The 23397-nt window shown below is 46.4% G+C and overlaps 1 protein-coding gene across 2 annotated transcripts; it reads right to left on the bottom strand.

Annotated features, from left to right (window-relative positions):
- Nucleotides 1–2562: 2562 nt before the first annotated feature.
- LOC311137621 (ankyrin repeat and SOCS box protein 13-like) lies at nt 2563–22880 on the bottom strand. Of its 2 annotated transcripts, XM_084172124.1 has the most exons (7): nt 22800–22880; nt 22463–22612; nt 21490–21689; nt 4863–5013; nt 4561–4695; nt 4092–4283; nt 2563–3569 (listed from the first exon to the last, which is right to left on the bottom strand). In XM_084172124.1, the coding sequence occupies exons 2-7, from the start codon at nt 22503–22505 to the stop codon at nt 3406–3408; spliced, it is 885 nt and encodes a 294-aa protein (XP_084028250.1). In that variant the 5' UTR covers nt 22506–22612; nt 22800–22880; the 3' UTR covers nt 2563–3405. The 2 variants fall into 2 exon arrangements, with proteins under 2 accessions (XP_084028250.1, XP_084028251.1); XM_084172125.1 differs by lacking the exon at nt 22800–22880 and having other exon boundaries at nt 22463–22633.
- Between the last annotated feature and the right edge of the window lie 517 nt (nt 22881–23397).

Raw genomic sequence — 23397 nt, 5'->3', positions numbered from 1 at the left:
AGAGTTGCAGAGTTAACTGAAAATACTGCCAATGTTGATTAGATGCTTTTTTTCATTCATTGGGCTATATTCTCAAACCATATGGTCTATCTACTAGAAACTCATGGACAATATGGCCACAGTTATAAAAAATGAATACTATATATGATGTTTTAGTTTTTTTTCCAAAGTTATGATATAGATTCTGTTAATTACCAAAATTACAAAAGATTCTTGTAACTTTGGTAAATTACCGGTAGCTTTGCAACCCTAGACAGAAGTTAACAGAACACAGCACAAATAGATCTGGGACCAAGTTAAGATGAGACTATGCTTACCTGAACGCTTCCCAGCTAGCACATAACGTTCTGAGAACCATATGTTACTTAAGAGCTTGGTGAGAGCGTGGTTGTCCTATGTTTTTTTTTCATACAATATTCTTCTGTGGGAATTTCAGTACGTCAGCATAACTTTTCCTACAGGTTTCCTCATGGTTCTATTTAATGTAATGTTTTCAAATTGTTCTTAGAATGTAAAGAAAACGTTCCATAAAAACCACAAGAAAACTTTCAGAGAACGTTATTTAAAAAAACATACATTCCGTTCTCAGCATCATCAAAATTCTCTCTATCTTGTTAAGTGCGTTCAGGTATGTTGGCCGCTCCCACTAATTGGCCACACTGGATCTTAATGAGTGCTTGTCCTTTGAAAGGGCATCTGTTTGAATAGACTTTAATTAACAGCTTTGCACAGTGGACTAATTCCACGGCTAGGAAACAGAACGTTATAGGTTCGAATCTCACTGATGCCGTGTCACCATAAAACAAATGTGTTTGCATGATTAATGCCTAAGGAAATGAATTTATGTGCCCCATCTGTGCTTGGAGTAAAAAAAAAAGTACAAACAATAAGATGGCAGTGTTATTAAAGGTCTTACTGAGCACGGGTTACATGCACACAATAATATGATTATTGTGGAGTCAGATTAATATAATAGTTTGCATGATTTGCAAGAACAATGATTTCCCTAATAATCCTGTCTACATGGACACATCTGAAATCAGGCTACTGATCAGACTTTTGATAAATGCAGAAAATCGCCAATCAAAATAAACGTTCTACCACAGTGGACATGTTATTTTTGCGAAGACTAATTGATTCGGAGTTCGGACATATAAAGTTTGTGTGTAAAAACGAATTTGTAAGACGCATAATTTCCATTTTTCGAAACACCGTTTTTCTGAACACACTTGTGCATAAGATGGAGGCTTGCGCTACCGGTGCTAGCACATGCGCAGATCAAATACACTGCTGGAATGCCGATAAAGCTGTTTACGTGTCCTAATAATTCAAAAGACTGCTTAGAAAACCAGGTTTTAATCGGCGTATGCTTACTTCAATTATGAACTTACGCCGATTAAGATAAACAGATTATGGTGTTTACATTACTAATGCCATACTCGGCCTTCTGCCATAATCAGTTTAATATTAAATGATTAGTGTGCATGTAAACGTACCCATTGAAACATCTTCTCCAAGTCATTAAGGTTTCGAGGCTGACGTTTGGCAACTCGAACCTTCAGCTCCCTCCACAGATTTTCTATGGGATTAAGGTCTGGAGACTGGCTAGGCCACTCCAGGACCTTAATGTGCTTCTTCTTGAGCCACTCCTTTGTTGCCTTGGCCGTGTGTTTTGGGTCATTGTCATGCTGGAATACCCATCCACGACCCATTTTCAATGCCCTGGCTGAGGGAAGGAGGTTCTCACCCAAGATTTGACGGTACATGGCCCCGTCCATCGTCCCTTTGATGCGGTGAAGTTGTCCTGTCCCCTTAGCAGAAAAACACCCCAAAGCATAATGTTTCCACCTCCATGTTTGATGGTGGGGATGGTGTTCTTGGGGTCATAGGCAGCATTCCTCCTCCTCCAAACACGGCGAGTTGAGTTGATGCCAAAGAGCTCGATTTTGGTCTCATCTGACCACAACACTTTCACCCAGTTCTCCTCTGAATCATTCAGATGTTCATTGGCAAATTTCAGACGGCCCTGTATATGTGCTTTCTTGAGCAGGGGGACCTTGCGGGCGCTGCAGGATTTCAGTCCTTCACGGCGTAGTGTGTTACCAATTGTTTTCTGGGTGACTATGGTTCCAGCTGCCTTGAGATCATTGACAAGATCCTCCCGTGTAGTTCTGGGCTGATTCCTCACCTTTCTCATGATCATTGCAACTCCACAAGGTGAGATCTTGCATGGAGCCCCAGGCCGAGGGAGATTGACAGTTCTTTGTGTTTCTTCCATTTGCGAATAATCGCACCAACTGTTGTCACCTTCTCACCAAGCTGCTTGGCGATGGTCTTGTAGCCCATTCCAGCCTTGTGTAGGTCTACAATCTTGTCCCTGACATCCTTGGAGAGCTCTTTGGTCTTGGCCATGGTGGAGAGTTTGGAATCTGATTGATTGATTGCTTCTGTGGCAGATGTCTTTCATACAGGTAACAAGCTGAGGTTAGGAGCACTCCCTTTAAGAGTGTGCTCCTAATCTCAGCTCGTTACCTGTATAAAAGACACCTGGGAGCCAGAAATCTTTCTGATTGAGAGGGGGTCAAATACTTATTTCCCTCATTAAAATGCAAATCAATTTATAACATTTTTGACATGCGTTTTTCTAGATTTTTTTGTTGTTATTCTGTCTCTCACTGTTCAAATAAACCTACCATTAAAATTATAGACTGATCATTTCTTTGTCAGTGGGCAAACGTACAAAATCAGCAGGGGATCAAATACTTTTGTCTCTCACTGTATGTTCACTTCCCTTCTCAGCATGTTTAAAAAGCGTTCCGTTTTACCGGTCAGGAAATGTCTGGCTTCGTTCCCAGAACCAATGGGAAACCAAAAACGTACATTCTCGCAACTTCCAAAGAACCAAATGTGCTAGCTGGGTAACTGACACCGGTCAGATCAGTAAGTTACATTTACATCCCTACTTCTCATTGTAGTTTGACTGCAACCCTAATTCAGACAAATGTTGAATTTGGGCTCCCCTGCCTCTAGCCTGGTCCCAGATCTAGTTGTGCTGTATAGACAACTCCTATAGCCGTTGTCAAAGCGTGTTTAGCATGACAATTACCATAGGAATTGGCAAGACCGCAAAACAATGATCTGGGACCAGATTACCCTGCATCTTGGCCATTCTGTAAATAAGCAACATCTGTCTGCATTCCTATCGAGCCTGAGTGCCAGTCTGTTTGTGCTATTATGCCAACTCCTTGTCAACAGCCATTGTTATGCCAATTGGCTTGAAAAATGTCAGCATTACAATGTGTTGGCATTGACAAGAGTACAAACAGACCTGGCACCAGGCTAATTCCTATGCGGTGGAATCGTTCGACATAAGACAAAATAGACTCTTAAAAAGGATGGGGCTTGTTAGAAGTAATCAAAGTCCAAGTCCAAATCTGGTGGTGGCTGGTATAAGAGGTAACAGATGATGCGATTGGGCAAGCCCAGTTTAGATACGTCGTCCAGGGCTCTTCTGCCCAGTGCTGTTCTCAGAGCTACCCTGCTGATCTGTTGTAGACTGAGGGGACTATCTGGGGAAGAGCAAAAACCTGTCAGTTGAGATAATTGGCTTAAAACACCCGAAAATACTACATTAACCTTTTCACATTATTGTTCCAAACTGAACTGTATTTTGAGGCTAGAATATTTTCTATTCTCATTGTCCTCTTCAGCACGGTTCAAGCAACTTTGGTGAATGCATAACAACACACTGGGTCAATTCAACATCTACTCCATGTTGGTTCAAAGTAATTAGCACTTTGTGACATCTGCTGATGTAAAAAGGGCTTTATAAATACATTTGATTGATCTGATGTAAAAAAGGGTTTTATAAATACATTTGATTGATTGATTGAAATGACATGTAAACGACGTCGATTCAACCAGCGTGTGCCCAGTGGGAAGGCTAGTGTAATGCAGCCCAGCTCTGCTCAGTACTGTGAAAAGGGTGTGTATACGACTCTTTGAAGGTCATATTTTCAAACATGGGCTAATCGCATCTACTCTAAACGTTTCAAAATGTTCTACCTACGTTGTATGAATAAAATACTTACTTTCATAGAACTCTAGGCAGATATTGGTTGGAGAACCTTGACTAGTGTAGTTGATGGGCTTTTTGCCCAGGTTGTCCCTGGCATATATGTTTCCTCCGAACTCAATCAGCAGCTCGATCAGATCCACGTTCTTCACTTTGGCTGCATGATGGAGTGCCGTCTCATGGAGCTTGGCAGCATTTACATTCGCCCCTTGGAGAAGATGCAAAGGTTTGGTTTTAAAGGGAAGTGGTTGAGACTTACATTCTTAGAATTACAACGTGCATCAAAAAGTACTGAACATTGTTTCAAAGGGTCAGGTTGTGGTTTGCATTTGTGTAATGCTTTCAAATGGAAGTCTCAAGTTTCTCCTAATTTTTATGGTTAGGTATTTATTTACTTGAGAGAGCACAGTCCCATTAATGGCGTTTAAAATATCAGGAGCAAAACAAAGTGTTGAAATAATGTTACGACAATGGGGTCCACCCACCTGCATTGAGGAGCACCTTGGCACAGTCAAAGTGTTGTCTGGCACACGCTACATGTAGCGGCGTCCCAAAGTGGCAGTCATGGGCCTCCATCAGAGCTCCTACGTCTATCATGAGCTGAACGCAATCGGAGTTACCTGTAACACACACGTCAGTCATAGTTTAAGACACTTGGTTATTAAGGGAGCGTAAACTCCACATTATCCCAGTGTGTGAGTGTGTCTTTATACTGTGTGTGGTGCCCAAGACTGCTGGCCCCCTCTCCCACAACATGAACATTGTTGTAATCAAAAACAAAATGTACCTCCCATGCAGGCCTCGTGGAGGGGTGAGAAGGTGAACAGTGGAGGGTTGACCGTAGCCCCATGCTGTATGAGTAGTTTCACACACTCCAGGCTCCCCGCCGCACAGGCATCACATAGAGGGGTACTGCCGTCAATGTTCCGTGCATCCACCTTTGTGGAGACAGACACACATACACCCACAATCATCATTATTGTACTACAACCACATTTAGAAATGCTCAACTGTTCTGAAAAAACGTCTAGCTGGAACTCGTCTGAGCCGTTGGCTTCTGAGCCCTCACCCGCTATGTACTTATGTGCTGATTTACTTAGATCGGTCCACTATAGTGTTGTGATGTTGAGGCCCAGTAATATACAATGTATAGTTGAGGATGTTTTGTATACGTGTGTGGTTCTAAAAAAGGCAGAGCAAACAATCATTAGGATCCATGCAGAGAGATACACAATTGTCACGGTTTCGGCCGAGGCTGCTCCTCCTCCTTGTTCGGGCAGGCTTCGGCGGTCGTCGTCCCCGGAGTACTAGCTACCACCGTTCGATGTTTCATGTTTGTTTGGTTTTGTCTGTTTGTACACCTGTCCCTTGTTAGTGTTTGATTTGGTTTCCTATTTAGTTATCGTGTGTTGGGTCAGGTGTTATGTGTGATTGGTTATTGTCTAGCTGTTGCTCTCGTTATTACGCTCGTGTTTTGTTGTTTTCGAGAGTCCGCACTGTGTGCGCTATTGTCCTTTTACGCACGTTGTTGTTTGTGCGTAATTTGTATTTTGCCTCCCGGTTGGATTGGCTGTTCGCCTGTTTGGTGCTGCCTTTATTTTACTAAAGTCTGTTCATGAACGCCCGTGTTTCCTGCGCTTGATTTCCACACCGCATCTACACTCAGCTACTGACAGAATCACACATCCACCCATGGAATCAGCAGGAGCAACCGCGCCAACGGACATCATGGAGGACCGTCTGCGTGGGCAGGAGGACAGGATCAACCAGATCGGTCACGCCCTGGATCGGGTGATGAACACTCTCCACCGATGGGAAAGCAGCGGGGTACCCACGCCCCCACCTACCGGACCATCCCCATCGGTCAGTCCTCCTGTCCCCCTTCCGGAACCCAGCGGGATTCGGCTCTCGCTCCCGAGGGCGTACGACGGCTCCGCTGCCGGGTGTCAAGGGTTCCTGCTGCAAGTGGAGCTCTACCTCGCCACCGTACACCCGGCGCCCTCGGGACACGAGAGCGTCTCCGCCCTCATCTCCTGTCTCACCGGCAAGGCGTTGGAGTGGGCCAACGCCGAATGGAGGAGAATAGACGCCGCTACTATTACCTACGCGGAGTTCTCCCGCCGCTTCCGTGCCGTGTTTGACCATCCACCAGAAGGGAAGGCGGCGGGGGAGCGTCTATTCTACCTCCGACAGGGGATGAGGAGCGCACAGGATTTTGCTTTGGAGTTCCGGACTCTAGCGGCAGATGCAGGGTGGAATGAGCGGGCCCTCATAGACCACTTCCGCTGCAGCCTCCGGGAGGACGTCCAGAGAGAGTTGGCGTGCAGGGATACCACGTTGTCGTTTGACCAACTGGTCGACATGGCCATTCGGCTGGACACCCTGCTCGCCACCCGTGGACGTCCCGGGTGGGGGTAGCCCATTCCACCTTCCGGCACCTCCGAGCCGAGCCCTATGGAGCTCGGAGGTGCTGGCGCTAGAGAACGGAGGAGTAGGAACCCGAGGGGGGCCGTTCCCTGCACCAACTGTGGCCGTGGAGGGCACACCGCGGCTAGGTGTTGGGGAAGGTCCCCCGGTGGAGGTGAAGGCAGGCCACGCATTGGGGAGTCCTCCCAGGTGAGTAGGCGCCCTACTTACCCAGAGCTTTCTGTCGTTCACATAACCTTGCCTGTTTGTTTTCCACAGGTTGCACCTCGTTCCCAGCATAAGGCGCTAGTAGATTCAGGCGCAGCTGGGAATTTTGTAGATCGCCAGTTCTGTGTAGAGTTAGGGATTCCTCTCCTTCCCGTTGATAAGCCTTTCCCTGTACATGCCCTAGATAGCCGTCCGTTAGGATCTGGGTTAATTAGGGAGGTCACAGCGCCCCTTAGGATGAAGACGCAGGGGGGTCATGAGGAGACGATTCAGCTCTATCTGATTGACTCTCCTGCGTATCCGGTGGTGCTGGGACTTCCCTGGTTGATTACCCATGATCCTACTATTTCGTGGCGAGAGAAAGCTCTTAAAGGGTGGTCTGTTCAGTGTGAGGGGCTATGTCTGGGTGTTTCCATAGGGGCGACCTCGGTGGAGAGTCCAAATCAAATGCCCGCACTGCATATTCCCCCCGAGTATGAGGATTTGACACTGGTGTTTAGTAAGACAAGGGCGGCGCAGCTGCCGCCTCATAGACAGGGGGATTGTGCGATAGATCTCCAGTTAGGAGCAGCACTCCCGCGGAGCCATGTGTATCCCTTGTCTCAAGAGGAGAGGAAGGCGATGGAAACTTACATCGCTGAGTCTCTGAGACAGGGATACATACGGGCCTCCACTTCACCCGCTTCCTCAAGCTTCTTTTTTGTGAAGAAAAAAGATGGAGGTTTGCGCCCGTGTATTGATTACCGCGGTCTCAATCAGATTACAGTGAAGTACAGTTATCCACTTCCTCTGATTGCGACTATGACGGAGTCATTACACGGTGCTCAGTTCTTCACAAAATTGGATCTCAGGAGCGCATATAACTTGGTGCGCATTAGAGAGGGCGATGAATGGAAGACAGCATTTAGCACGACCTCCGGTCATTACGAGTATCTCGTCATGCCATATGGGTTAATGAATGCTCCCTCAGTCTTCCAATCCTTTGTAGATGAGATTTTCCGGGACATGCAGGGGCAGGGAGTAGTCGTGTACATAGACGATATTCTGGTGTACAGTTCTACCCGAGCTGAGCATGTAGCCCTGGTGCGCCGAGTGTTGAGGAGACTGTTGGAGCATGACCTATATGTCAAGGCAGAGAAATGTCTGTTCTTTCAGAAGTCGGTCTCCTTTTTGGGTTATCAGTTGTCTGCGTCAGGGGTGAAGATGGAGGTTGACCGGGTGTCAGCTGTGCGTAATTGGCAAACCCCAACCACTGTGAAAGAGGTGCAACAGTTCTGGGGTTTTGCGAATTATTACCGGAGGTTTATCCGGGGTTTTGGACAGGTGGCAGCTCCCATAACGTCTCTGTTGAAGGGGGGTCCGGTGCGCTTGCGGTGGTCAGCTGAGGCGGACAGGGCTTTTGGGAGACTGAAGGACCTGTTTACCTCGGCGCCGGTGTTGGCGCATCCGGATCCCGCTTTACCATTCCAGGTAGAGGTCGACGCGTCCGAGGCCGGTATTGGGGCCGTCCTCTCACAACGGTCTGGCACACCACCTAAGCTCCGCCCCTGTGCTTTTTATTCTAAGAAGCTCAGTCCGGCGGAGCGGAATTATGATGTAGGGGACAGGGAGCTGTTAGCCGTGGTACAGGCCCTAAAGGTGTGGAGGCATTGGCTTGAGGGGGCTCAACACCCTTTCCTCATTTTGACGGACCACCGTAACCTGGAGTACATCCGGGCAGCTAGGAGACTGAATCCTCGCCAGGCCCGCTGGACTATGTTTCTAGCCCGGTTTCTGTTTAAAATCACTTACATCCCTGGGTCCCAGAACGGGAAGGCAGATGCCCTGTCTCGGCGGTATGACACGGAGGAGAGGTCCGTTGAGCCCACTCCCATACTACCAAAGTCTTGTCTGGTGGCACCGGTGGTATGGGAGGTCGATGCAGAGATCGAGCGGGCGTTACGCACCGACCCAAGTCCTCCACAGTGTCCAGTGGGTCGGACGTACGTTCCGCTCGAGGTACGCGATCGCCTCATTTATTGGGCTCATACGTCCCCCTCCTCTGGACATCCAGGTATCGGCCGGACAGTTCACTGCCTTAGCACTAAGTACTGGTGGCCAACGTTAGCCAGGGATGTGAGGGTTTATGTCTCCTCCTGTTCGGTGTGTGCACAGTGTAAGGCGCCCAGACATTTGCCCAGGGGTAAGCTACAACCCCTGCCCGTTCCACAACGACCCTGGTCCCACCTCTCGGTGGACTTTGTTACAGACCTTCCCCCCTCACAGGGGAATACTACCATCCTGGTCGTTGTGGATCGGTTCTCGAAGGCCTGTCGTCTCCTTCCCATGCCGGGTCTCCCTACTGCCCTACAGACCGCTGAGGCTCTGTTTACCCATGTCTTCCGGCATTACGGGGTACCCAAGGATATAGTGTCTGATCGAGGCCCCCAGTTCACCTCCAGAGTGTGGAGAGCCTTTATGGAACGGTTGGGGGTTTCGGTGAGCCTTACCTCGGATTACCACCCGGAGAGTAATGGGCAGGTTGAACGTGTCAACCAGGATGTGGGTAGGTTTCTGAGGTCTTATTGCCAGGGCCGGCCGGAGGAGTGGGCGAGATACGTTCCGTGGGCCGAGATGGCACAGAACTTTCTCCGCCACTCCTCCACCCAACTAACCCCTTTCCAGTGTGTGTTAGGGTACCAGCCGGTTCTGGCACCTTGGCACGAGAGCCAGATCGAGGCCCCTGCGGTGGATGAGTGGGTGCGGCGCTCGGAGGAGACATGGAACGCTGCCCACGTTCATCTGCAGCGGGCCATCCGTCGGCATAAGACGAGCGCCGATCTCCACCGCAGTGAGGGGCCTGTATACGCACCTGGAGATCGAGTCTGGCTCTCGACCAGAAACCTGCCCCTCCGCCTGCCCTGCCGGAAGCTGACGGGCGGTTTGTGGGGCCATTCAAAGTCCTGAGGAGGTTGAACGAGGTGTGTTACAGGTTAGAACTGCCTATTGATTACAGAAATATTAACCCCTCGTTCCATGTGTCTCTCCTCAGGCCGGTGGTGGCTGGTCCACTCCAGGACTATGAGATAGAGGAGACTCCTCCGCCCCCGTTGGACATCGAGGGGGCTCCGGCGTACACTGTGAGGTCCATCCTTGATTCGAGACGCCGGATGGGGGGTCTCCAATATCTCCTGGAGTGGGAGGGGTACGGCCCGGAGGAGCGGTGCTGGGTGCCGAGGAGGGACATATTAGACCTGTCCCTGCTGACCGAGTTCCATCGGGGTCATCCTACGCGCCCTGCTCCGCGTCGTCCTGGTCGTCCCCGAGGCCGGGATCGGCGCACGGCTGGAGCCGCGCGTCAAGGGGGGGGGTACTGTCACGGTTTCGGCCGAGGCTGCTCCTCCTCCTTGTTCGGGCAGGCTTCGGCGGTCGTCGTCCCCGGAGTACTAGCTACCACCGTTCGATGTTTCATGTTTGTTTGGTTTTGTCTGTTTGTACACCTGTCCCTTGTTAGTGTTTGATTTGGTTTCCTATTTAGTTATCGTGTGTTGGGTCAGGTGTTATGTGTGATTGGTTATTGTCTAGCTGTTGCTCTCGTTATTACTCTCGTGTTTTGTTGTTTTCGAGAGTCCACACTGTGTGCGCTATTGTCCTTTTACGCACGTTGTTGTTTGTGCGTAATTTGTATTTTGCCTCCCGGTTGGGTTGGCTGTTCGCCTGTTTGGTGCTGCCTTTATTTTACTAAAGTCTGTTCACGAACGCCCGTGTTTCCTGCGCTTGATTTCCACACCGCATCTACACTCAGCTACTGACAACAATAATATACACCAGGCTTCCCCAACTGGCGGTCGGCCCGCGGGTGGTTTTATTTGGCCCCCCCAAGTGTTCTGAGCAAATTATTATTTTGTTTTTTTGAATTTTCATTGTTGGACATAAAATACTAAAAACTCCAGGAAATCAGCTCCAATTGATATTAATTTTGGAAATCTGTTCCCAAGTATTCCCACGCATAATAGAGACAGGACGTGATTGTATACAAATGTAAGCAAGGTTTGAAATGATCATGTTTTAGTCAAATATTATATCGGTTTGGGATTCTTGCAGTCAAATTGCAGTCTACAAATGATTTGTAATTATGTTCTGGCTCCCCGACCAGCCGCTCAAGAAAATCGGCCCGCGGCTGAATCTAGTTGATGATCCCTGATATACACCATGATAATCAGAAGGAGGAGACTACATGCAAAGGTAAAGGGATGTGTAAACATATGGAATAAACATGCTAATGAATGCAATCGCATTACATTCCTAAAGCATGAAACAAGCTGGAAAGGGCTGGAAAGTTCCAGAAACGTTTACAATGGCAGCCTGCAATAGATCATTGTGGATACCAATATCCCTGTAAGCCTCCCAGGCCCATGTTGCCCAGGGTTAAGAAGATACATTGTAGATTAATAATATTACATTGTATTACAAACTTAAAAAACGTATTCCACGGATCCCTCTGCAAAAAGAGTCAGAGGCTGGCCACAGCTGGAGGCGGTGGATTGTGGTATGCCGGCCACAACTGTAATTAGCAGCTCAGAGGCTGAGGTTGGTGGCTCCCATGGTGGAGCAGGTGGGGACCCCTGGGCGAGGCTCATCAGGGATCTGTAGAAAGGGGCCGGCTGGCCCCCAGAAACGAGGTCAGGTGGTTCCAAAGGTGCGAGGGGTAGAGAGGCAGGCGGGCCCCCCAGAACTGGAGACAGCAGGCCCCCTGGGTCAGGGAATGGTGGGTCCCCCAGGTCAGGGGGCTGAGGGCCCAACAGGGCAGGAAACTCAGGGGCTGACAGAGCAGGGGACTTGGAATCTACTACTAAGACTGAGGACTGAAAGCCAGGTATGGCGGGAGGCTGCGAACCTAGCTGAGCAGGGTACTTGAAGCCTAGCACTAGTATAGGCGACTGGGCGCCGGCTAAGGCTGGGGGCTGCGAACTGGCTAGGGGCAGGGACTGCACACCTAGAGGAGCGGATAATTCAGAGCCTAGCGGGAAGGGAGACCCAGGGCCTAGAACTAGGGCAGGAGGTTTGGTGTGTAGCACCAAGGGAGATGACTGCTTGCCAACCAACTGAGGGCAGAGGCTGCAGACCTAGTGTGGCAGAGAACCTATAGCCTGGCGAAGCAGTGGACAGAGGGCCGATTAGAGCCGGTGACAGCAAAACTAGAACGACTGAGGGCTGGGAGCCTGGTGCTGATAACTTTGGGCCTGACAGGGAAACTGACTCTGGACCTGACAGGGAATCTCTGGGCCTACTGAAGAGACTGGTAACTCTGAGCCTAGCGGGGCAGGAGCCTGATGACCCACCTGGGCTATGGGGTTGAGGGCCGACTAGTGCTGGAGACAGCAGACCTAGTACAACTGGAGACTGAGGACCTAGTGCTAGGAACTGAGGTCCGAAGAGGGCTGAGGACTGAGAACATAGCATACAGGAGGCTCTAAACCTGGCGGGCTAGGGAGCTACCTACCAACTAAAGCTGGGGGCTGTGATCTGAGGGCAGGAGACTGCAGGCCTGCAAACGGAGCAGCTAACTTAGGGTCTAGCATTGCAGGGGGCTCTAAGTCTGGCGGGCTAGGGGGCTGCAGGCTGACTTGGTCTGGAGACAGCGAGCCTAGTGCAGCAAACTTTGGGCCTAACAGGGCAGGAGGCTCTGAACCTGGCGGGCTAGGCAACTGCCTACCAACTAAGGCAGGGGGCTGCATACCCGATAAACCAGGGGGCCGCGACCCGAGCAGGGCAGGAGACTGCAGACCTGCTGGCAAAGCAAGCGTGGGGCCTAGCTGGGTAGGATACCTAAGGCCTGCCAGAGCAGCAAACTTAGGAGGCTACTATTGCAGGGGTCTGTGGATTTAGAAAGGCTTTATTTTATTATGGCCCCCTCTCTGGCCTGGCTAGGGCTAGATGTTATCTGAAAGCATGGCTATTGCGTATGTGCTAGAGCATGAAACGAGGTGGATAGGGCTGGAAAGTTCCAGAAACTATACAATGGCAGCCTGCTTATAACAGTAGCATGTAACACTACATAAATCACTGCAGTAGCATGGGATATAGACACTTGAAATGGCAACACTTAATATACACGTGGCAATGCAATAGGCTAATGATAATATGGCAATAAAAAAAATAATGCATGTACAAACAATAGTGCTAGCATTAGTTACAAGTGAACCATGATAAACCAAACTCTCAAACTCTTAAACCTAACAACTCGGCCTAATCCTGCGAGAGTCAGATATTGCACACACGAATATACACATTTCACAAAATTTACATGTTCGATGGACGCACAACACTTCAAGATAGAAAAACAGCATGTGAGAGTCCGTCACTACACAACTTGGATCTTCTCGAGGTGGCAGGTGAACATGCTCTGACTTGAGGTGTGTGGGGCGGAGCCCTGGAGTGTGTCCAAGCACCCTAATTGGTTGGAATTGAGAGAGGCGATTGACAGGTCTGAAGGCTAGTCAGGTTCTGTGCATTCAAATGATATATTAATTTTAAAACATACATTCTTTCATTGTTCATTTTTGTCAGGGACCATGTATACTGAACAAAAATATAAACGGAACTTGTAAACTGTTGGTCCCATGTTTCATGAGCTGAAACAAAAGATTCCCGAAATGTTCCATATGCAGAAAAAGCTTATTTCTCTCAAATTTTGAGCACCAATTTGTTTACATCCCTGTTAGTGAGCATTTCTCCTTAGGCAAGATAATCCATCCACCTGACAGTTGTGCAGGGTTGGGGAGTAATGGATTACATGTACATTACATGTAAGGGATTACAAAAAACGGTAACTGTAATCCGTTACCAGCGAAAATATTGTAATCGGATTACAGATACTTTTGAAAAACTAGATGATTACTTCGAGGATTACTTTTAAATTCAGAAGAGATGTTTGCAGAAAACAAATCTTTGACACTTCTTTGTTTCCTAAATGACATTCAAATCAGCATTGAAAATGTAAGTTTGTTCCACCTGAGCGAGTCTGACCACAAGTCAGAGACCCCTATGATGTCACACCAAATGCTTTTGATGGATCGCAGGAAAAGAGCAGGAACAGGCTTTTGTAGGCTACAGTCCAAGCTGTGTCTTCCAATGGTGTGACTGCAGTCGGCATCCAAAGATTATCCACTTGAATAAACGCTTGGAGGTAAGGATGACAGCAGTGGTGTAGTCTACGGCGATACAGATATCACTTATTATTGATATCTACATAGCGCATTGATGTGAATCACACTGCTGCTCTCTCATTTAGCTATTTGCGCCTTAGGGATTGTGGTTGTTGTGGATGGCTGTTCACAAATCTAAATGTGTATTTGAACCCAATAATGGTTGAATTCAATAAGTTTAAGCTGCCTATAAATCATTGTTTTTGAAACCAGTGGACAGCCAGTGAAAAATGCGCTTCTGCAACAGCTGCATAGTGCGGATCCCAGCCTGTGGAATAAAAGTGGGGCTTTTATTGTTCAATCTAATTCACGCTGATAAAAAAATACAATCCATAGGCCTAATGGATACATGCTCAAACTCGCACACTTTAGATAGACTTAAAGGGGCAATCTGTAGTTACTACATCCATTTTTGGATTTATATACAGTGGGGAGAACAAGTATTTGATACACTGCCGATTTTGCAGGTTTTCCTACTTACAAAGCATGTAGAGGTCTGTAATTTTCATCATAGGTACACTTCAACTGTGAGAGACGGAATCTAAAACAAAAATCCAGAAAATCACATTGTATGATTTTTAAGTAATTATTTTGCATTTTATTGCATGACATAAGTATTTGATCACCTACCAACCAGTAAGAATTCCGGCTCTCACAGACCTGTTAGTTTTTCTTTAAGAAGCCCTCCTGTTCTCCACTCATTACCTGTATTAACTGCACCTGTTTGAACTCGTTACCTGTATAAAAGACACCTGTCCACACACTCAATCAAACAGACTCCAACCTCTCCACAATGGCCAAGACCAGAGAGCTGTGTAAGGACATAAGGGATACAATTGTAGACCTGCACAAGGCTGGGATGGGCTACAGGACAATAGGCAAGAAGCTTGGTGAGAAGGCAACAACTGTTGGCGCAATTATTAGAAAATGGAAGAAGTTCAAGATGACGGTCAATCACCCTCGGTCTGGGGCTCCATGCAAGATCTCACCTCGTGGGGCATCAATGATCATGAGGATGGTGAGGGATCAGCCCAGAACTACACGGCAGGACCTGGTCAATGACCTGAAGAGAGCTGGGACCACAGTCTCAAAGAAAACCATTAGTAACACACTACGCCGTCATGGATTAAAATCCTGCAGCGCACGCAAGGTCCCCCTGCTCAAGCCAGCGCATGTCCAGGCCCGTCTGAAGTTTGCCAATGACCAGCTGGATGATCCAGAGGAGGAATGGGAGAAGGTCATGTGGTCTGATGAGATAAAAATATAGCTTTTTGGTCTAAACTCCACTCGCCGTGTTTGGAGGAAGAAGAAGAATGAGTACAACCCCAATAACACCATCCCAACCGTGAAGCATGGAGGTGGAAACATCATTCTTTGGGGATGCTTTTCTGCAAAGGGGACAGGACGACTGCACCGTATTGAGGGGAGGATGGATGGGGCCATGTATCGCGAGATCTTGGCCAACAATCTCCTTCCCTCAGTAAGAGCATTGAAGATGGGTCGTGGCTGGGTCTTTCAGCATGACAACGACCCGAAACACACAGCCAGGGCAACTAAGGAGTGGCTCCGTAAGAAGCATCTCAAGGTCCTGGAGTGGCCTAGCCAGTCTCCAGACCTGAACCCAGTAGAACATCTTTGGAGGGAGCTGAAAGTCCGTATTGCCCAGCGACAGCCCCGAAACCTGAAGGATCTGGAGAAGGTCTGTATGGAGGAGTGGGCCAAAATCCCTGCTGCAGTGTGTGCAAACCTGGTCAAGACCTACAGGAAACGTATGATCTCTGTAATTGCAAACAAAGGTTTCTGTACCAAATATTACGTTCTGCTTTTCTGATGTATCAAATACTTATGTCATGCAATAAAATGCAAATTAATTACTTAAAAATCATACAATGTGATTTTCTGGATTTTTGTTTTAGATTCCGTCTCTCACAGTTGAAGTGTACCTATGATAAAAATTACAGACCTCTACATGCTTTGTAAGTATGAAAACCTGCAAAATCGGCAGTGTATCAAATACTTGTTCTCCCCACTGTATATAATTCCCTGTCTTAGGTCAGTTAGGATCACCACTTTTCTTTTAAGAATGTGAAATGTAAGAACAATAGTAGAAATAATTATTTCTTTCAGCTTTTATTTATTTCATCACATTCCCAGTGGGTCAGAAGTTTACATACACTCAATTAGTATTTGGTAGCATTGCCTTTAAATTGTTTAACTTGGGTCAAACGTTTCGGGTAGCCTTCCACAAGCTTCCCACAATAAGTTGGGTGAATTTTGGCCCATTCCTCCTGACAGAGCTGGTGTAACTGAGTCAGGTTTGTAGGGCTCCTTGCTCGCACACGCTTTTTCAGTTCTGCCCACACATTTTCTATAGGATTGAGTTCAGGGCTTTGTGATGGCCACTCCAATACCTTGACTTTGTTGTCCTTAAGCCATTTTGCCACAACTTTGGAAGTATGCTTGGGGTCATTGTCCATTTGGAAGACCCATTTGCGACCAAGCTTTAACTTCCTGACTGATGTCTTGAGATGTTGCTTCAATATATCCATATAATTTTCCTTCCTCATGATGCCATCTATTTTGTGAAGTGCACCAGTCTCTCCTGCAGCAAAGCACCCCCACAGCATGATGCTGCCACCCCCGTGCTTCACGGTTGGGATGGTGTTCTTCGGCTTGCAAGCGACCCCCTTTTTCCTCCAAACATAACGATGGTCATTATGGCCAAACAGTTCTACTTTTGTTTCATCAGACCAGAGGACATTTCTCCAAAAAGTACAATCTTTGTCCCCATGTGCAGTTGCAAACCGTAGTCTGGCTTTTTTATGGCGGTTTTGGGGGGCAGTGCCTTCTTCCTTGCTGAGCGGCCTTTCAAGTTATGTCGATATAGGACTAGTTTTATTGTAGATACTTTGTACCAGTTTCCTCCAGCATCTTCACAAGGTCCTTTGCTGTTGTTCTGGGATTGATTTGCACTTTTCGCATCAAAGTACGTTAATCTGTAGGAGACAGAACGCGTCTCCTACCTGAGCGGTATGACGGCTGCGTGGTCCCATGGTGTTTATACTTGCGTACTATTGTTTGTACAGATGAACGTGGTACCTTCAGGCTTTTGGAAATTGCTCCCAAGGATGAACCAGACTTGTGGAGGTCTACAATTTTTTTTCTGAGGTCTTGGCTGATTTCTTTTTATTTTCCCATGATGTCAAGCAAAGAGGCACTGAGTTTGAAGGTAGGCCTTGAAATACATCCACAGGGACACCTCCAATTGACTCAAATGATGGCAATTAGCCTATCAGAAGCTTCTAAAGCCATGACATCATTTTCTGGAATTCTGGAAGCTGTTTAAAGGCACAGTCAACTTAATGTATGTAAACTTCTGACCCACTGGAATTGTGATACAGTGAATTATAAGTGAAATAATCTGTCTGTAAACAATTGTTGGAAAAATGTATTGTGTCATGCACAAAGTAGATGTCATAACCGACTTGCCAAAACTATAGTTTGTTAACAAGAAATTTGTGGAGTGGTTGAAAAATGAGTTTTAATGACTCCAACCTAAGTGTATGTAAACTTCCGACTTCAACTGTATATATACAGTGGGGAGAACAAGTATTTGATACACTGCCGATTTTGCAGGTTTTCATACTTACAAAGCATTTAGAGGTCTGTCATTTTTATCATAGGTACACTTCAACTGTGAGAGACGGAATCTAAAACAAAAATCCAGAAAATCACATTGTATGATTTTTAAGTAATTCATTTGCATTTTATTGCATGACATAAGCATTTGATCACCTACCAACCAGTAAGAATTCCGGCTCTCACAGACCTGTTAGTTTTTCTTTAAGAAGCCCTCCTGTTCTCCACTCATTACCTGTATTAACTGCACCTGTTTGAACTCATTACCTGTATAAAAGACACCTGTCCACACACTCAATCAAACAGACTCCAACCTCTCCACAATGGCCAAGACCAGAGAGCTGTGTAAGGACATCAGGGATAAAATTGTAGACCTGCACAAGGCTGGGATGGGCTACAGGACAATAGGCAAGCAGCTTGGTAAGAAGGCAACAACTGTTGGCGCAATTATTAGAAAATGGAAGCAGTTCAAGATGACGGTCAGTCACCCTCGGTCTGGGGCTCCATACAAGATCTCACCTCGTGGGGCATCAATGATCATGAGGAAGGTGAGGGATCAGCCCAGAACTACACGGCAGGACCTGGTCAATGACCTGAAGAGAGCTGGGACCACAGTCTCAAAGAAAACCATTAGTAACACACTATGCCGTCATGGATAAAAATCCTGCAGCGCACGCAAGGTCCCCCTGCTCAAGCCAGCGCATGTCCCGTCTGAAGTTTGCCAATTACCATCTGGATGATCCAGAGGAGGAATGGGAGAAGGTCATGTGGTCTGATGAGACAAAAATAGAGCTTTTTGGTCTAAACTCCACTCGCCGTGTTTGGAGGAAGAAGAAGGATGAGTACAACCCCAAAAACACCATCCCAACCGTGAAGCATGGAGGTGGAAACATCATTCTTTGGGGATGCTTTTCTGCAAAGGGGACAGGACGACTGCACCGTATTGAGGGGAGGATGGATGGGGCCATGTATCATGAGATCTTGGCCAACAACCTCCTTCCCTCCGTAAGAGCATTGAAGATGGGTCGTGGCTGGGTCTTTCAGCATGACAACGAGCCGAAACACAGAGCCAGGGCAACTAAGGAGTGGCTCCGTAAGAAGCATCTCAAGGTCCTGGAGTGGCCTAGCCAGTCTCCAGACCTGAACCCAACAGAAAATCTTTGGAGGGAGCTGAAAGTCCGTATTGCCCAGCGACAGCCCCGAAACCTGAAGGATCTGGAGAAGGTCTGTATGGAGGAGTGGGCCAAAATCCCTGCTGCAGTGTGTGCAAACCTGGTCAAGACCTACAGGAAACGTATGATCTCTGTAATTGCAAACAAAGGTTTCTGTACCAAATATTACGTTCTGCTTTTCTGATGTATCAAATACTTATGTCATGCAATAAAATGCAAATTAATTACTTAAAAATCATACAATGTGATTCCGTCTCTCACAGTTGAAGTGTACCTATGATAAAAATTACAGATCTCTACATGCTTTGTAAGTAGGAAAACCTGCAAAATCGGCAGTGTATCAAATACTTGTTCTCCCCACTGTATATACTGTATATCCATTGACTCTTGAAGAATATAGCTTATAAATGCCTCATGAGCTTAGTTCAACTGTCACACTCCACGAGAACCCAAAATATAAGCTTGTTTTTCTCCAATGTTTGTAAACATTGTAAACAAACACTGTATAGCCTCATACCATGGTTAAAACAATAATTTTGATCACATGGATGGTCAATCCTTGCATCCATAGCTCTGTCTATTCATCTGAGAGTGGTAACATTTCTCCAGGCCCATCACTCAGCTTTTTACCAAAACAAACGCTGGGCGACTGTTTTGTTATTGTTTCATCTGTGGATTTGCCCTTTAAACAGCTGCATATTATCAAGATATCAAAGTGTCACCAACAAAAAGGTAAACAATAGGCCTTTAGAAAATGCAGCATATGGCATTCATTTTTCACATGTAAATAGCACTTTTCAGTAGTGCTCAAAGCATGCCATTCCGTGAGCGCAGCATTTATTTTTCAACTCGAATCGATGAGCCCAATCAGTTCTCCATAACAACAAAATCATAAACAACAGAGTAGGGCTGGCTAATAAGTCCTTAGTTTTGGGGTTATGCTCAGGTAAAACAATTTGGCTAATCTATACTTCCATATTTCCAAGTCCTATTCTTGAAGATCAAGGGGTATAACATTTATTGGAATGACTGGAATTCTGATAGACTTTTGTTTTTAATGTAAAGATATAATTTAATCGTATTGTTATATGTAGTAGAAAGCGATGGGTTAGAAGAAGCCTACATAACCAACCCATAAAGTAAAATGTTACATCCATATATGGCCAGCTATGTAAACTTTAACATTGATTTATCCTGCAATAGGTGTTGTTCAATTGGTAACATAAATGTTTGTCTTCTTTTAATGCCTCTTAAAGGGAAAGTAATCTAAAATGTAAGTGAAAGTAATCCGATTACGTTACTGAGTTTGGGTAATCCAAAAGTTACGTTACGGATTCCAATTTTGGACAGGTAACTAGTAACTGTAACAGATTACATTTAGAAAGTAACATACCCAACCCTGCAGGTGTGGCATATCAAGAAGATTATTAAACAGCATGATCATTACACAGGTGCACCTTGTGCTGGAGACAATAAAAGGCCACTCTAAAATGTGCAGTTTTGTCACACAACACAATGCCACAGATGTCTCAAGTTGAGGGATTGTGCAATTGGCATGCTGACTGCAGGAATGTCCACTAGAGCTGTTGCCAGAGAGTTGAATGTTAATTTCTCTTCCATCAGCCGCCTCCAACGTGTAGCTCAGTTGGTAGAGCATGGCGCTTGCAACGCCAGGGTTGAGGGTTGGATTCCCACGGGGGGCCAGTATGAAAAAATATATGCACTCACTAACTGTAAGTCGCTCTGGATAAGAGCGTCTGCTAAATGACTAAAATGTAGAGAATTTGGCAGTATGTCCAACCTGCCTCACAACCGCAGACCACGTGTAACCACGCCAGCCTGACTGCAGTTCGGCGTCGTAACCAACTTCAGTGGGAAAATGCTCACCTTCGATGGCTACTGGCACACTGGAAAAGTGTGCTCTTCATGAATGAATCCCGGTTTCAACTGTACCGGTCAGTTGGCAGACAGCATGTATTGCGTTGTGTGGGCGAGAGGTTTGCTGATGTCAACGTTGTGAACAGAGTGCCCCATGGTGGCGGTGGGGTTATGGTATGGGCAGGCATAAGCTATGGACAATGAAAACAATTGCATTTTATCGATGACTATTTGAATGCACAGACATACCGTGACAAGATCCTGATGCCCATTGTCATTCCATTCATCTGCCACCATCACCTCATGTTTCAGCATGATAATGCATGGCCCAATGTCGCAAGGATCTGTACACAATTCCTGGAAGCTGAAAATGTCCCAGTTCTTCCATGGCCTGCATACTCACCAGACATGTCACCCATTGAGCATGTTTGGGATGCTCTGGATCGACGTGTATGACAGCGTGTTCCAGTTCCCGCCAATATCCAGCAACTTCGCACAGCCATTGAAGTGGAGTGGAACAACATTCCACAGTCCACAATCAACTGCCTGATCAACTCTATGTGAAGGTGATGTGTCGCGCTGCATGAGGCAAATGGTGATCACACCAGATACTGACTGGATTTCTGATCCACGCCCATACCTTTTTTTAAGGTATTCATTTCTGTGTTCCCAGTCATGTGAAATCCATAGATTAGAGCCTAATACATTTATTTCAATTGACTGATTTCCTTATATGAACTGTAACTCAGTAAAATCTTTGAAATTGTTGCATGTTGCATTTATATTTTTGCTCAGTGTACAATGAAAACATACATCTCAGAAGCTGGTGCATAGCTGGACAGAACTACAGAACCAATTTCAGTTCGACACAGAGTTCTAGCTTCCCTATAGTTCTCCGACTCACCTGTGCCCCAGCATCCAGCAGCAGGCGGACACACTGTGTCTGCCCCTGTATGCAGGCCTCGTGGAGGGGGGTGATGGAGTCCACAGCCACAATGTTGACCGCTGCTCCTCCCTGGATCAGTTGCTGCAGCTGGAGGGCCTTGCCCTGGGCAGCTGCCTCGTGTACGGCTGAACGGTCTGTCCAGAACCCCAGGCCATGAGCTGCAGGCAGGGAGAGTGTGAGAAAATACTACAAATACCTATACCTGATACAGACAGACAGACAGTAGAGGCGCATATCTATTTAATCTGCCCAACAACTGTTGATCTATTTTACATGATACAGGGTGGGTAATTCTATATTATGGTAACATTATTTGAGCTCATCTACAAAGTAGGTATTTAGTTTAAGTCTGTATATATGAATAAATAAACGTTACTGAAAAAATATTGTTCTAGATCTTGAGTTATTGCTGAAACCCTTTGTAGGGTCCATGCAGGGCCAGGTTCTCACCCTATGAGGCTGAACCACTGCTGACATCCACTGTCTGTCTGTGTGATGACTGTTGACACGTATTGGCATAACCCTAAACTAAACATATTCTAATCTAGACAACATTGGCTAGATTCATGATCTGGTCGGCAACAAGCTAGATACAGGTGAATTAATGTTATATAACGATCATCTAGGCTACCTACTACAGTCCTGAACACGAAATAGAATAATAGGCAACACGCTCTAATAGACTCGTCGTCACTTACTTGTTATAACAAGCTTAGCTGGCTGCATGGTCTCAAATTAGGTCAGTTAAAAACAAGTTAGAGCAAATGTTTTCTAATAATAGGCCTAATGAATAAGCCAGCTAAATAAAATACTCAACAAGGGAAAGCATGACAAATACGTGTCGAGGACAGCAAATGTCTCTATAATTTCGATTGTGGGTCAAGTTTGCCTGCTGTCAGACAGACAGATGAGACACAAATAAAACACTCACCTATATCCCCAAACAATGACGGTCTGGCGCGAGTCATCTCCATTTAGATATGGTATCCTCTCTTCTAGTCTTCCAGAATAAATTGATGCATTTTATAACGCAAAGATGAACAGGGAAGCATTGTTACAGTAACGTTGTTGATGATGGTGCCTAAAGTTAAGAAGCAGTGGTTAGAAGCACTCAGTAACCGAAAAGAACATACAAGGATTGTGGGATATGTAGTTTAGAATGATACGTTCCTAGTGATTCCAGCATGGGCAGACTTAAAAGAAAGTTGAACCACTAAATTGAAAGAAGCTCCAGCCGAATGTAATAATAATAAAGACATCACACTAACCTGTGGAAATCCAACATTTGTCCACCATAGGGCGCATGTAAGACGTTTCAGAACAAGTAGTGACGTCAACCTCGGTTCAACATACTATAGGGAGTCGTACTCTCGCGACGTAGGTTGAAGGAGCAACAATCGATCCTGACAAGGCCAATAAAATCCGCTTTCGCTGGAAGCCCCGCCTTCCACAGATTACAAACGTGAAGCTAGGATTCATTATTTCAATTATTCCGCTTTTCACGATGGTGTGAACAGGAACAATTCATGCTACTTAAACAAACAATTGGATAACTAAACTGTCCCATAGTGGTAGAGCGTGCTCACCCCCTGGACGTTGTGTGTTGAAGGTTGTACTTGTTCTCATATGTTTTCTGATCACAAACAACTAGTTATTCTTCAATTTGCTGGTGCAATGAGTAAGATGGCTAAGAAAACGACCGAGATGACCATGGCTAAGCCGTGTTCGGGGTCGAGATCATGCCCCCAGTCATGCGGTTATAGCATTTATCAGAAAGATACACACGGAATATGTGTAGTTTGTCTCGGCTTGGAGCACGCTCAGGCGTCCCTTGCTCGAACCAGCTTGAAGCACGCTCAGGTGTCC

This window comes from Coregonus lavaretus, assembly GCF_964263955.1.
Source record: "Coregonus lavaretus genome assembly, chromosome: 11".
Lineage (NCBI taxonomy): Eukaryota > Metazoa > Chordata > Actinopteri > Salmoniformes > Salmonidae > Coregonus > Coregonus lavaretus.
This window is presented reverse-complemented; position numbering and strand designations above follow the sequence as displayed.